The sequence below is a fragment of the Brachycentrus maculatus genome, unplaced genomic scaffold (genome assembly GCF_059751285.1).
Source record: "Brachycentrus maculatus isolate JH-2025_06_01 unplaced genomic scaffold, ASM5975128v1 h1tg000227l, whole genome shotgun sequence".
Classification (NCBI taxonomy): Eukaryota; Metazoa; Arthropoda; class Insecta; order Trichoptera; family Brachycentridae; genus Brachycentrus; species Brachycentrus maculatus.
The window spans coordinates 419,984-435,988 of NW_028280978.1; the positions used below are offsets into that span (position 1 = coordinate 419,984).

The 16,005-nt window shown below is 32.4% G+C and overlaps 1 protein-coding gene across 2 annotated transcripts in view; it reads right to left on the minus strand.

Annotated features, from left to right (window-relative positions):
• Nucleotides 1-2,006: 2,006 nt before the first annotated feature.
• LOC148306756 (fidgetin-like protein 1) overlaps nucleotides 2,007-16,005 on the minus strand; it is a 58,595-nt gene continuing 44,596 nt past the window's right edge. For both annotated transcript variants that reach the window (XM_088264467.1, XM_088264468.1), the window contains exons 2-11: nucleotides 9,068-9,198; nucleotides 7,789-7,950; nucleotides 6,431-7,072; nucleotides 6,026-6,141; nucleotides 5,548-5,703; nucleotides 4,673-4,806; nucleotides 4,480-4,594; nucleotides 4,191-4,303; nucleotides 3,316-3,507; nucleotides 2,007-2,275 (exon numbers count right to left, since the gene is read on the minus strand). In XM_088264467.1, coding sequence (XP_088120593.1) covers nucleotides 2,147-2,275; nucleotides 3,316-3,507; nucleotides 4,191-4,303; nucleotides 4,480-4,594; nucleotides 4,673-4,806; nucleotides 5,548-5,703; nucleotides 6,026-6,141; nucleotides 6,431-7,072; nucleotides 7,789-7,950; nucleotides 9,068-9,189 — 1,881 coding nt within the window. In that variant the 5' untranslated portion in view covers nucleotides 9,190-9,198 and the 3' untranslated portion in view covers nucleotides 2,007-2,146. The remainder of the gene's footprint in view (nucleotides 2,276-3,315; nucleotides 3,508-4,190; nucleotides 4,304-4,479; nucleotides 4,595-4,672; nucleotides 4,807-5,547; nucleotides 5,704-6,025; nucleotides 6,142-6,430; nucleotides 7,073-7,788; nucleotides 7,951-9,067; nucleotides 9,199-16,005) is intronic.

The window sequence follows — 16,005 nt, forward strand, 5'->3', positions numbered from 1 at the left end:
TAACCTCAAGGTTAAGGCTAGTACTAGTATGTGTAGCTCTTTTTACATTTTCGGTGCTGAGCGAAGAATTAACTGATAATGAAGATTTTGAGTGTCCTCCATCTTCCAATTTACTGGTTGGATCAATTGGAATTTTTGATAAATTATTGATTGAGTAAGTAACTAATAGATAATAAATGAAGTTAATCTGTCAAGATTTCGATAATCACTTTTTTCTATACATGCACATAATATATAATAAAATAAGACTATATTTCTCAAAATATTCTGAAATTCACATGTGGCCATTCTGACATAATCTCATTTAAACGGTTAAAAACATCTGTGAACTTGTTTCTCAAATTATAGTACATATGTTACATAAACACCCTAGTTTAAAACTTTTTTTGAGCTTAAATCTACGGCTCAGAATTCATGAAGTATTTTTTTTTTAAAGGAATATTTGTGTTATTATATATACAGCGAGCCCGGTATTAAAAATAGGTATCAAGTTGTGGTAGAGGGTTCGAGTCTGCGGCACTAAGCACGGAACCAGAGCGTGACCATTTAATCATACTATTCAACTAGATTATTTTATTTTGACATGGTCAATTTACAGTGTACTCGTGATAAATGACGATCAAGATAACACTGCGTTAATATGATGCAGTGCCCTATGCACCATTGAGTGCGGATAAGGGTTAGAAGAAGAAGAAGACTCATGATATATTCTCTCTTGATTGAGTAATTTAATTTAAATTATTAGATTGGAAAAAAATATGCCAGAACTAGATGGTTTTCGAGTTACTTAGTTCATCCATTATAACCAGATGAAATAAAGATATAATTTTTTTCGTTAAATTGAATAATTGAATCTTTGTGATAAGGAAAACTATTTTGATACTGTGGTCCCTCCATTTATTTTCGTTATAAAACAATTCGCAACTCATAATTTAAAAAAAAATCAACTAGTTTCATGTTTTAAATATTTTTTTTTAAATAGAAATAACATATTTTTCCATTCATTTATAAATTTTACCATACATATTTGTTTTGTAGCCTATTTATACTAATGTCTTAGGGTGGAGACTGACCGGAGCATTTCGTCGCAACACAACGTCGTAACATCGCTCGCGGCGAGCATCACCGAGCATCCGAAACTATGGATGGAGCGCTCAGCTCGCTGTGCTGACTGCCTGAATGCTCGCATCGTAATGTGTTACGTTATGACGAAATGCTCCGGTCAGTCTCCATCTTTAAAGATAAATAGGATTGTTTTTGTCACAAATTTTTCGTCAACCGCTTTAATTATGTTGATACAAATTAAATGTGTATATATTAGGAGGACCGTCGCTACGGGTGCAATAACTGGCGGGACCATCGGAAGGACAATAATATTTGAGGGTCCTGGAGTCAATATTTCCTACATCATGGCGGCGGAGTATGGGGGGACTCAGAATGCTACAGTGAGGATAGTTGATGGAGGACTCCAGCAATCTAACGTCACCATCTCCTTCCAGTCGGATATGTCTCGAGGGTACAACTACAATCTCGTTATTTGGGGCACACAACCCGGAGGACTCAAAACTACTTTCTACGAATTGTAGTTAATCAAGGGATTTGCAATAACGCTAAAATTATATTACATAAATGATAAAACTACAAGTGCATTTCAATTACATCCTTTATTATTCTTTTTTTTTAACAGAAATATTTGTGTTTTTATTATTTATAAAAATACTTAAATTTAATGCTATTTCTGTAAGCATAAGCGGCTCATTATTAGAAATAGGTATCAAATAGTGGTAGAGTGAGTTCGAATCGAGAAACTCTGACTAAAGAGTCCGCGACACTAACCACTGGACCACAACCCGACACAATATCTTATGATGGCCATATCCCGTGAATATAAAAATAAGGTATGTATCAATCGATGAATGTTTTTCTTCCAATTTGTTCCTTCGAAATATGTATTGAAGTCAAATAATGCCTGAAAGGTAGCAGTATTTTTTTTTTTTTTACAATTGGAGACTATTTTTTTTTATTTAAATCAATTTTTATTTTTAAAGATTGTTGTGCTAAGCAACTGAACATTGCTTCAGTTGCTTTGCACAATAATTAGTAAATAAAATAAGAAGACAAATTGAAGTGGTTAAAAGTAATTTTTTTACATGAGATTGGAACCAGACCCGTAAGTTTTGTCCCAAACAATATAATGCTCCAAATCATTACTAGAAACACTGGGCCTTACTCGGCTGAGAGCATTTCGGAAATCGTCGATGCTGACAGGTCTAACCTAGAAACAAATATTTGAGATATTACAAGTTTTATTAGTTTTATTACAAAATAATACACTGCAACAAAGTATTTAATTTTGAACATTTAAAAAAATGGAACAATTTGGGATTCAAATGAGCTACGCACTTGAACAATAATCTATTAGCAAAATTGAGTACATCACTCGTGTGAATTCAATACATACAATAAAATATTTTTGTATTGAATATGGATGCAAATTATTTACTGGGAATTGAAAATATCAGTTAAGTGCCACAAAAAGACTGCAAAAAATGAGTTTTTAACTTAGGTTTGATAATATATTGGCGTTTGATATGTTTAGTAGGTGGATTGATATTAGACGAATTCAATACATATAACAAAATATTTTTGGATTGAATATGGGTGCAAATTATTTACTGGGAATTGAAAATACCAGTTAATTGCCACAAAAAGAGCGTAAAAATGAATTTTTAACTAAGGTTTCATAATATATTGGCGTTTGATATGTTAAGTAGGTGGATGGATATTAGATATTCATTTGTATGTGACATTTATATTAATTTGTTTTGTAATGAATTGAGTACATAAGTAGGGTGATCCAAATAAACGGTTATACCGCATGCTCTTGTGCAGTGTTCCCAACATTATTATTCAAAATGTGAAACTTAAAAAATTGTAATAGCAAATTGCATGTGTGAGAATCATAAATATTTCGTAGTCATACAGGAGAAAGTGATCAAGTGCATTGTTTTACAAAAACGTGATCGTTGACTATTTGATATCTTACTAGCTTAATATTGCCCTGAAAAAATCCCAAAGGATTTTAAACTTGGAAGTATAATATATTGACTTGTTAAAAATGACTAACTGCATTGGTGTTTATTTTCTTGCCAAGCAAAAGTGATTTAAATGGCCCTCTTGAGCATTTTACGTTTTGATAGTTGGTCACTTTCTCCTGTACGACTACGGTTTGTTCTTTGATATTGATTTTTAAAAATAAAATATTGCTTGTACGTTTTGTTTATGGTTCTTGCATGAATGAAATAGCATACTGACCTGATCACATTGAATGTTGGTTATTTGCGAGAGTGGCACGGCTCTGATGGGGCCCAGGGCGGCCTCGGAGCAGAGAGACCTCATGTCAGCCCCTGAGAAGCCGTCTGCCAGTTCCGCTACTCTGCGCATGTCTTCCTCTGTCAGGGAATGTCGCTCGGTGCTCATGAGGCGATGTACAATCTGCTGACGGGCCTGGAATACACTGCTCATTAGGTACGAGAGAAAATAAGATCGCTGCAATTCTTATAAGCAAAGAAATATATACAGGTCAAATCTCGGTATTACGAATTTCACGGGACCAAAAAATATTTCGCTTTAATGAAAATTTGTTACACTGGATATATAGGATATGACACATTTTAAATTTATTTTAGCGCTATATTATACCCACTCTTATTAGAAAATTAAAATTAGTTATTACTGTTAGACTACACCCGATCTTCCGGGCAGTGATCAATACAATATAGGTACCTACCTACTACAGGACATAACAGAAATGAAACTATGATTTTCAAACTGTGAGACTTTATTTGAAAAAAGAAATTTATAAGCAATTAAAGAAAAGTGAATTGAAAAGCAAGTTCAAATAGGTTTTTAATTTTTGATAAAAAAAAACAGAAATTTTCATTTGGATTTCTCAATGTTTTGAAATGAATTGTAACATCATTTTAAAAATTTGAAAAAAAAAGTTCAATATTCTGAGTTCGGCTTCGCTACATTGAATTTTGGTTCAGTACATTTTCTATGGAAGTTTTCCGGGGACAAATTGCAGATTCATTTTACTGGAAATTTCGTTAATTCGGTATTCGCTACAAAGAGATTTGACCTGTACTAAAAAGCTAAGATGGGTGTCACCAATTAAACAATCTTAATACCTTAATGTCTGGTAATGGAATATACAATCTTTTAACCAATCGTCTCCTCGCTGCCTCGTCTAATTCTTGTGGTCTGTTGGTGGCTCCAATAACTAAAAATCTATCTTCATCACCTACAAATTTTTAAAATCAATTACACGTTTTATATAAGAAGAAAAAAATAAACTTCTTTAAAAGTTTATTTTTAGCATGTTGAAAAAAAAATATTTTGCATTGAATTTTACGTAGTACCTAAGTTACTCATTGTAATTTCTTCATCTGCATTGTGTTAATGAATAGAAAAAAATACCTGTTGCAGCACCATCAAGTTGGACAAGAAATTCAGTCTTAATTCTCCTGGTAGCTTCATGTTCCGCATCACTTCGTTGTGTCAGGAGAGAATCAATTTCGTCGATAAATACAACCTGAAAACTGATTACTGTAATTTTAATCATATACATATAGCTGTAAATAAAAAATTAATATGCCTACTATACACTAACAGCAGGCTGGTGACATCTTGCTACAGCAAACAGCGCCCGAACCATTTTCTCGCCATCTCCAATCCACTTGGAAGTCAAGGACGATGCACTAATACTGAAGAATGTTGCGCAACACTGCGAGGCGATGCATTTACCTGCAACATAAACATATCTAACTCTTGTAAAAAAGGAAATTAACATTCACAAATCTAACTTATGTACATATAGAAAGAAATGTATAGATTTTATTAGTGGCTTTAATGAAAGTGTCAAATTTTTTATGTGTATTTTCATTTGTTTTATCCATAATTCTGGAAATTTTGTGATAAAAGTTGATTAAAAAGGCAAAATGCAATCAATCTGTACCTCGTTACGCAATAATATAAATAAATCACGTCTGCAGCCTTTCCTTTGTTTTTTGCAACACCAGTACAATATGAATGCATTGAACAAAAATTATTCTAGGCAAAGCACACATAATTTCAGGGCCAATTCGCTGCTATAGACAGAATACACAGTAAAACATTAAGGTGGAGACTGACCGGAGCATGTCGTTGTAACATCGCTCGCGGCGAGCATCCGACACTATGGATGGAGCGCTCAGCTCAGTGTACTGACTGCCTGAATGCTCGCATCGTAACATGTTACGTTACGACGAAATGCTCCGGTCAGTCTTCACCCTTAGAGATTAATTTAAATTCACAACTTTTTATGTCAATAAGGAATTAATCATTTCAATTGTCTCTTGTTGTAATTAAAGTTCACAGAAACATCAATGATCTTACTGACCATACTGGCGGCACTTAAAAAAGTTTTTCAATATGACTCATCCTTGATTCGTGAACTATAAGGTTTAAGTATTTAAGATCTCAGTACCTAGAGCAAAATATATTTACCAATTAGAGTCTTTCCGGTTCCTGGTGGACCAAAGAGCAAGATTCCCTTGGGAGGCCTTCTAAGTCCAGTGAAAATATCCGGTCTAAGGAGCGGCCACACAACGGCTTCCTGAATAGCTGTCTTCGCAAACTCTAACCCAGCTATGTCATCCCATCCTATAATTTAGAATTACTTAATTTTGTTGTTGTTTTTTTGCTTGTTAATTTATTATACATATACTGATTGTAGTTACATTTTTAATAACAAAACTAGTTCATTTTTTATTAATCTACGATATTGCAAGCCTTTAAAAAATATATATATATCTCACTTTTCAAGACACAGTTTAGTTTGCAAGAACTCACTGCTGAGAGGATGGCAAACTAATTTTTAAACTCTTCTTTATGAAAATTAGGTGCATGTAGAAGAGGACTGATTATGTTAATTTTTTACTTGTATTATATAACAATGCTAACGAATATTACAATAAATAAATACCAATTGGAGCACTTGAATCAATGATCTCGCTTTGTATGAGTTCCACCATTTTCGGATCAATATGTTTTAGCCTTTCATCAACGACCTCCTCAGACTGCACTGTCGTTTCGTTATTTCTAAAAGTCAGTCAATTATATAATCATTATGGATTTCATATAATTTTTTTGCATATTGAAAAAATATACCTTGAATCATATTTTATCAATATGCAAGAAAAATGTATTATCATGGAAGTGATGCATAGCGTATGCATCACTTCCATGAAGCACATAATTCATCCTTCATTTATAATAATATTATGTCAATTAGGAATCAAAGCTGAAATTTCATTTAACAACAGTATAGAGACTGTTGATTTTATACAATATCTTAATTTTTAGTTTAGGTTTTTTAAATCAAACTTACCCCGAGGGGATTGGAGGAATGAATTTACTCTGAACTGATCTCGTTGTACCAAGACTGCGTTTGACCACATTATTTTCGGCAACTTGCTGATAATTTTGATGTGCATTTCCATATTTCTTCTTATTTTGCAACGCAAGTTCAGAATGCGCAGTCCTAAATCCATAAAGATCTGGTGCGCTTGTATCTGCGCTAGGGCACTTGGAGTAAGGCTGATTACGGGGTAGATTAGTTTCCACATTACTAGGTCGACTCGCATTATTCGCTTGGAAAATATTACTAGGATGGTATTGCGGTTTTGGCGCAGAAACCGGTTGAAATGTTTTCTTGAATTGGTTTTCACTTTGTGGCTTAAAGTTACCGTTATTAGGGAACACTTTGGCCTTATATGACAGATCCATTTTATTTGCAATCATATTACTACTCCCGGTCTGCTCACAACCATTGTTCTTTACAGGATCATTATGATTTAACTTGTTATGGATAAGTTCTTCATTAATCAGTTCCTTTTTTTCTAAGAGTATACGCACATCATTATCCGTAAAAGAGTCACTTTTACAGGGGAGATTTTTATTTAAATCACAATATGCGGCAGATTCATTACAATATCCTTTCATTTTTGATAATGCATCAAAGTTGAAAGAGCTGAAATATATATTTTTTTAAATATAAGGTTAATTCATTTTGATTCACTAGCATATAAAAGACCACCTTTAAACATTTCAAACAAAAATTTATTTACGCTTATAAACAGCCAAAATTCGAATTGTAAAAAAAGAATTGAAGAAACTCGTACACATTAGCAGTTTCCATGTTAGATAAGCTAGTACAAGTACGGATATTCAACCTCGATTGTTGCAACCATCCCTTTTCTATCTTCTTCTTCACTTCTCCATCATTTCCTTTTCAATATAACACATATATTGTCCTCCTGTCAATATATTCCACTAGTATAAGTGAATATCTGGTTTCATATTAAAAGCTCTTATGTACATCGTAAACCGCAAGATGCAATTTTACAGGAGAAAATTTTTACTCTGAGTTTCTCGAGTTTTGTATCCAAGAAAAATATGATTAACTGCATTTTTTTCAGTTAGAACTAAAGTTATAATGAAATACATCAAGTTGAAACTATGTCGATTCAGCACAGTGCCCTATATAACATTAGGTTTGGATAAGAGTCAGAAACTAACGATTAAATTAGGTCCACATTATAAGCATAAAGTAAGGATGGCAATGTTGTGGGAACCTGAGCAGCTATACAGTGTGCAGCACCGCGGAACTGCTGATTTCACCAACTTTATTTTAATTAACTACGAACTATAAATATAACATTTGAACAAACACGATTAATACTCTACCTCAGTTGACTTTTCCATGCGGAGCAATGTCTTGTCTGGGTTTTCCCTCGAAGAAGGGAATCAATGGGTCCCAAGAAATTATTTGAACAATTATCAGCAAACATTTGGGAGTATTCTGGTAATCTTTGTTCCAGTATCAGTTTGCTAGTGGAATTACTTAACCTAAAATGTTATAAGCATAAAAAAATTCTTAAGAAATATCATTATTTATTAATTACCATTATTTATTTATAAGAATCATTCCTTAGAATGGGGTTATTTACATACTCTTATCATCATTTCAAAATCGTGCAAATTTGCTCACTTAAAAAAAATATTTTTCTCTGTTGGTAACATATTGCACCATTGGCAAGTTGGCGCAGATGCGGTTTTAAAACCAATGTATAAAAGATTCCACACCCATTAGCTTCCTGCTATCAAAGGAAAAGGGTCTGAATTAACCATGCAAACTTCGCATTAATGGTACAATTAGATAACATTGTTTGCATGTCAACCACTAGGTGATTCTTGCATCTAGGTGCAAACTGATATCCCACTGTGTCGTTACAATTTTGGCATAATAGGCAAACTTTAAATGTCTGGAGTTTTATCCTTTATATCTCCCTTATTTTTTTTATAGATTTTAATAAAAATTAGTGTGGAATGTCTAGTGGTTTTGTTGGCAAATAGAATAAATACCATACAAATACCATATTAACACATTGTGTTATCAGGCAGTTTTTTCATCGACCCCGACCTTAATTAGTATACTACCCTAATGGGTTGTATACAAATCACAAGTAACCGCAAACCTAATTCAGATCTATAAAATATTTTTTGGCGTCTCTTGCTCTCTACCAAAAGTAAGCAAATAGTACGCTTATACGGGTTTCTTTCCTTCTACTAACAGTATGTAAAAGATGATTTTACGCATTTCCCGAAAACAATGTAGCTTAACTTAATATAGCTCAGAATACGTGTAGTACTAAGGCAAGAACATTTCCGAGGGACGAAAAGCAATAAAATGAGAATAAAATTCTTCCTTCATTAAAAATACGACTAATGCCACGCCACTTTATTTTTATATAACATTACACACATTTATTTTTTCACATTTGACGTTATATTTTCATAAATAAATAATGCGTGTATATTTGATAAATAAGTACAAGTTTTAAACAAAAAGATAAAGTTAATAGAATAATCCAAGTAGTAAAGAAGCTATGACTAAAAAAAATATTTTCGAACAATCACAGAATGATATTTTTAAAGTAAAATGTGAAAAATAAACTATACTTGCCTTTGTAAGCTTTCAGTATGCAAACGTACGAGGGAATTTCGCCAAGCATCACATATTTCAGTTGAAGAGTTTTCATTTGCCTCTTTAAACAGATAAGTTAAGTAAAAGTTTTCGAATGACATTTTATCACTCTGTAAATAAATCACATACAAAATACTTTAGCAAAAAAATGCAATAGTTAAGAATTCAGAGCACCGTGCATGAAAATGTATATTAAAACAAAGTCGATGTTCAAATCACAAACTAACTATTTGTGTTCAAATGTCAAATTCTGTCAAAAAGACCGCTCTAGCCGCCATTTTCGTAAGTTGCCAATATAATAATATGTTGTAATACTACATTATTACTTTAGGTACCTACTTGGAAACTCCATATTCTGGTAGAGAATTTAAATTTTTTTATTATTATTTTTATCCTAAAATGTTTTTGAAATATAATTCAATTTAAAATTAAAATATTTATAATATTTATGGTTTCCAAGTTATCTATAGAATGGTAAAAATTTACCTGGTTACTTCTTTATCATACATTTATGTAAAAAAATTACTACATACATATTTTTTTATTTATACGAGTTTAAGACATTTTGACAAAACGATGTAGGGTAGACGTTCGAATAGTGAAATAAGAAAAGGATGCAAAGCTGAGATAAGCATTATCGATAAAATTAAGAAAAGTGTTTTGATATGATTTGAACATCTCGAGCGAATGAGTGAGGAAAGAACGGTTAAACAAATTGTGTGAGGTGAATGTAGTTGGAAAAAGGAGCAGAGAGAGAGACCAAGGAACTCTTGACATGATCAGGTATGTCAAATACTTGAAAGTGGCCAAGTCGGGAGTCGAAATAATTGGCGAGTATGTATGAGGAGTTGCATGAATGTGGAAGAGGCGAAGGATGTTTATAAAGACAGAACTTGACGTTCTATTCTCTCTGAATACCCCTGCGTATAAGCGAAGTGATTGTTGGTTAAATTTCTTATTTGGAATCAAATTTACATAAATATGGCGCCAAAACGTATATAAACCGAGACAAAAAAATGTTTAAAAAATATAGCGAGTGTTTTTACCTACAATTTTTCACTAAAAAATTCCTGAAATTATAGTAACAGAGTAAAATCATACAATATAATAAGTTCCTACTTAGGCTTAACTTATAAAGTTGCGGCCTAAGTAAGAACATGATAAGCGGTATTGCATAAGTTGTAGCTCACTTAAACGTTTAAAAAATGTTTAGAAAACATCAATAAAAGATATGTGTATTTATAAATTTAAAAAATGGATACAGTGTACAATCGTGTTTTTCATGCCATTAAAAAAATGTGAAAAAATTATCAATTTGTAAAAAATCTCATTCATTCAAACCCTTATCCGCACCCGATGGTGCATAGGGCACTGCATCATATAAACGCAGTGTTATCTAGATCATTAACACATGAAGGAAAGGAGATCATCCCTTCGCCTCAAAAAATCTCACAAAAGGTGAAAACAAAATAAAAATAAATTATAATACAATGTTCATTCCCACCACAATGTCAACCTTTGCCTTCCATTTTGAATCGGTAACAAAAAATGGTCATCGGCTCCCAATTTTTTTTCCGTTTTTCACAATTTGAAAATACTTAGTCATCGGAAGTAGAGCCCAAACAATTGAGGTAATGTATTTCCAGTACGATTGCGCCCTCCAGAAACCCGACACTGGGTTTAAGGTCCAGCATTCGTTAGGTCGCAACTATTCTCTAAATTCAGGTAACATTTTACGTAATTTACTTTTTTCTTAAAACACCGTTTTTACATTGAAAAAATAAGTTTTTCTTCGAAAAAATTATATGGTTTTGAAAAGAATAGAGTTATTGAAAAGTAAAAAAGTAAAAAAAAAAAAAACATAAAATATTTTTTTTCATATACAAATGTCAAATCGTAATAATTTTATTTTAATGACCTAATGATGGAATGATTATCCGAAACCGGTAGTCACGAATAAGTGTTTATAAAAGTGGTATTACACAAAGTGAACAATGGATGATAAGGAGTGTTTTATTACCATATCAAAAAGTTATCAATGCATTTAATATAAATGTAAAAATATTTTTTTCCATTTTTACTTAATCCAAAAACAAAAACAAAAAAATCACAATCTTTAAAAAAAAAACGGGCGTGAAAACACATGTGACCTCTCAGGTGGTCTCCGGTGGACGAATGCGACTTAACGAATGCCAAGCCTTAAACTTTACATGATTCCGAGTATGTGATTCAAGATTGAATGTACATACTCTATACCCATGATTATAAATTTGCATTTTCCACACTACAGTAGGTACGTACATAATCTCATGAATTTTACGTTCTCAAGATTACCATACGAAGAAGTGTAGAAATAATAATATTTACGCAATATTCCCAATAGCCTCAAACTGCACAGAGTGCAGCAACTCCTTTCACGGAGTATCTTCTTTTCCTTTGGTCACACATTCCAATATTTCATACGTACCTACCGCGTTACGCAAGTAACTTGCTGTGCCAAGAAGTGACAGGCGCCGCGCGCCATGGTGTACCCACTTATCTGGAATATTTCTGTCAAGAACTTCTTACCTTTCTTTCAAAGAACCATATAACCATAGGTATACATGTTTTAAAAATGATCCCATCTTTTCTGTCAAATAATGTCCCCATGTCATTAGATAACAAAAGGTAGTTCTCTGGCAAATTTTCCTTCGAGCTTTTTTTGTTGCTTCTTGATCTAGCTGTATAACTTCCCCTTCGATTATTTTTTTTACGATGACCGGTTTTGACATACTATTAATTATAATTGGTAATCATTTTAATTTCAAGATACTATTTATTTATATGAAAATCCCAGTCGATTTTTTGTAGCTATTGAAATTTCTATATTACAAAGCTTCCATACCTATAGGTTCTAAAGTAGACCTCGGATATTTGTTTAAAAAAAAAAACTTTTCTCCGAAAATAGCATAGAAGTTAATAAATATTTTGTTCTATTAAAATAATATAAATAAAAAAGTAAACGTAATTTGTTCAACATCTCAGATCTCCTAAAGTTATTCACCAATCGCTTTGCAATTTTTACAAAGCCCAGCATTCAATACGCGCGACGGGTAGAAACAGTTTTTTTGACCACAATGGTAGAGCCATCTGTTGAACGTAATAGCAACACACCCAATACTAAACATTGCTCATGGCGGACAGCGTGCTGCTTGACAGCAGCTGTCATTTAACATATTTAATATTTTCGGTAGCATTATTTTATATATTTTTCAAATATTTTCTTTGTTTCACTAGAATTGCCAAAATAAACATATTATATTATAAATTATACTTCTATTTTTTACCATTTTAACAAACTGAGCCAGAGCAACGCGTGGCCGGGTGTAGATAGTACTTAATAAATATTGTACGATATCTATTTCATTTTTCATCGTGTCGCAAATACTTTTTTAATGATTTCTTAATGAATGGGTTGGTGCTGTATTGAGATTAATTGAATTTACTAATGATCAAATGGAGTGCTATTATTTATTAATTACAGTAAAACCACTAAAATTTAGCGTTTTCCCAACGTATAACGAAATTGATGAACTTATTGTATCTTTGAGATTTCAGTTCTCACCTGATTTTAGAATTATAAATGTTTTTTTAATTACTCTGAATGAAATATCTATTAAATTTGACGTAACAAGACTGAAAAGGAAATAAATAGAGTGGTCTAATAATGGTCATGTAGATTTTTAAAGTCCAGGATTTGATCTTATGCATATATTCCTATTTGCTAGCAAATTGCTACCATAGCATAATTTAAAAATATATATATATATATATAAGTATATATCGAACATATAATATTAGCTAACTTGTGTTATATAAGTAATAAGAATCACTTCCTAAATAAAGTTAATTTTATTATTTTCCCTAATGTTCTTACTCTAGAAAACACTTGCAATTCTTTGCTTAGCAACGGGCTGTAACCATAACGTAATTTATTTAATTGTGAACACATTAAAACATCTTCTTTCTAAAAACTGCACGTCTAAACCTACGAACAATGGAAGAATTAAGTGTGCGGTAATATGTACTGTGTTTCTGCAAGGAAGTATAAAATAATTACAAAAACACAATTCTAGGAAGTGCATTACATTCCGCGAAAATATTTGGCAATTGTTTGACATTAATAATACGAAATTGCCGTTTCTCTTAATTTTTATGTGGCTGTTTTCCAATCACGATTTGTTCTACATTTCCACTCAGTAATTAGTTTGTTTTTTGTATGTAATACTTTTTTGTAGATAGCATGAAATTGAATCCCGGAAATTGCGCCTTTAGTAATGAAATGTCGAGTAAAACTATATTAAAACTCGGGTCAGAAGTCGAAATAATCGACGTGTATGTTCATACATCTCCTCATAGAGGCGAATAATGTTTGAATGACAGGGTGGTATGTCGTTCTATTCTCTCTGCCTACCCCTGCGGAGAAGCGGCTTGATGGTTAGTTAGTTAGTTTATTGTACATGGAACAATATAATAGTTGGACACAATCATGCGTACCGCCAAAATATGTGATAAAGTTATTTATATTTTTTTAATTCTTTCATTATTCGTGCAAAATTTATCTCACTTGATTCATTTATGATACGCATGTATAGCATATATATAAAATAGTGTACATTAGGGTGAAAATGCAACAATGATAATTACTATCATATAAAGATTATTTTGTATTTTTTTCCTTACCAAAAACTGTTTTCATCTAACAAAAACGAAAACTACACCATACTATATATACTATATGTATACTATTTTAATTGGGATTATTCATTACAAAAAGGGAACTGTAGTATACCAAGTATAAGAACCTTAATCATTATGCCGATAAGGAAGTAAATGGCCCAGGTACCTGCCAAGAAACGTTATTATGTAATTTCGACTATTTTTCCACCTGCTAGAACTCTTCAGCCTGGTCAACTGTGAACACAATCGGCCATATTTTATTCGTTGGAACATTACGACAGGGAAATTGTAAAATGGATCAAAGGTTGATGAAGTGTAGAGTGCAGAGACTACGAGTTGAAACAACTGGACCATATCATAAAATATTTAATGTTAAAACTAGTAAAAAAATAGCAAAATTGTTTTTTAAAAGTTTACCCATCCAAAGATTTTTTTCTGTAAGGAAACTCTCTTAAAAGTAAGGCTGTCAATTTAAAATTTATTCAGGGATATCAAATACATGAAAAACATTTTTTTTTAAAATAATTATTATAAATTGAAATCTAGCCCAAAAATATCGTAAAATATAGTATAGTATATGTATTTCATAAAAAATAGATATGAATAAAATAGAAAAGGACTTCTTTATAAGTCGTCACTTTAGATTCGATAATTTAAAGCCAATCAGGGCAGAAATTTGACATAAAAAAACTTTACTTGGAAAGAGATATAAACCGATAAAAGTAATACCGTCCCATTCGGGGTAACTCAGTATCAGTTACTCATAAGTCACATCTCTAACAAAAGAACTACAAAATATATGGCATAGTATTTTTATTATTATTTATAATCGATATAATTTTGTAAATTTACATACCAACGATTTTTGATCGCTTAGTTGAAATGTTTTAAAAGTAAATAACCAAAATTCGTTACTTATAAAATGGCCAGTACGGCGCGATACGTTTTGCCGCCACAGTCAATATACTTTTTCAGCTCAGCGAAAGGAACCAATTTTTTTTTTCGCATCATATTTTGACGTGTAAAACAGGTCATAGGCGTTGAACAAAGAATTGATCAAATTGACCGAAAAACTACAAAGTTATCAAAGAAAATTGTTTGATTTGACCTTTTCTCGGCCGCCCGCTCCCCTAAGTTGACCGCCATGGGTGGTTGCTTGCTTCGTCTATGCGTAACGCTGGGGCTGTAAACACTTAATGGCCCATAACAATAATATGGGTAAACAAAAGTCAACAAAAATATGAACAACCTAGATTATCTTTGGATGACTTACGATTTTAACACGACATTAAATGCAAAAAAATGCTGTTCGTAATGTACATTGTCATGAGATTAATGATATATGTAGGAGTTCCAAAAATTTGAGTACTGTGGTTCTCAATCATGGGTAGAATGATGAATGTTGCACCGTGTAAAGTGATCGCTTAACCAGTCGATGATAGTCAATGATAGGTCGTAAGCCCTGTAAATACCCAGACTTCTATATCCTTCTCCATCTGTGTCGCGATGTTAAAAAAAATATTTTTTTTTTCATTGATATTCCAAAACTAAGTTTTATTTGATCAGTGACCGTCGTAACGACGAAACCCGGTCACTGGTCAAATAAAATTTGTGTGGAAAAAATTATATACTTACACGGTTGATATTTTATAATGTAGAATATAGTTCCAAAAAGAAATCTTAAATCAATAGGTTTCCTTACAAATTGATTATTTTTAATAGGTGATACTGTAGTCACCTAGAAATGCGTTATTATGACCGTCATTACATTTTTGTTCGTCATCCTTTCAATAAAAATGGTCCCTGCCGATTGTCTTGTAATTTTTTACATAAATCAATTTGCTAATGCTAGATCCTAGAAAATGTTTCATTGGAAAATGTATGCTACGTTAGCAAATTGCAGCCCTGAACGTGTCCCCGAAAGTGAGTTGGCAAGTCCCATTGTGTTTCTATTGGCAGTACATATTTGAATATGCATAATATGGAGCCATTTCCTAATGGCGTGTGGCGCATCTTCGCACGGCCAGTGTCCGAGTCGGGTCGACTGCAGAATGGCGGCCAGTGAGGCAAGACTGGAAATAATTTTGTTTCTCTATTTGCACACACGTTACGGTGTATGTAATTAAATTGATTAATATTTTCAGTCGACGTCGGCCTATTGTTAACTGAAATGTTACAAAATATTCGCCGGGCTATAA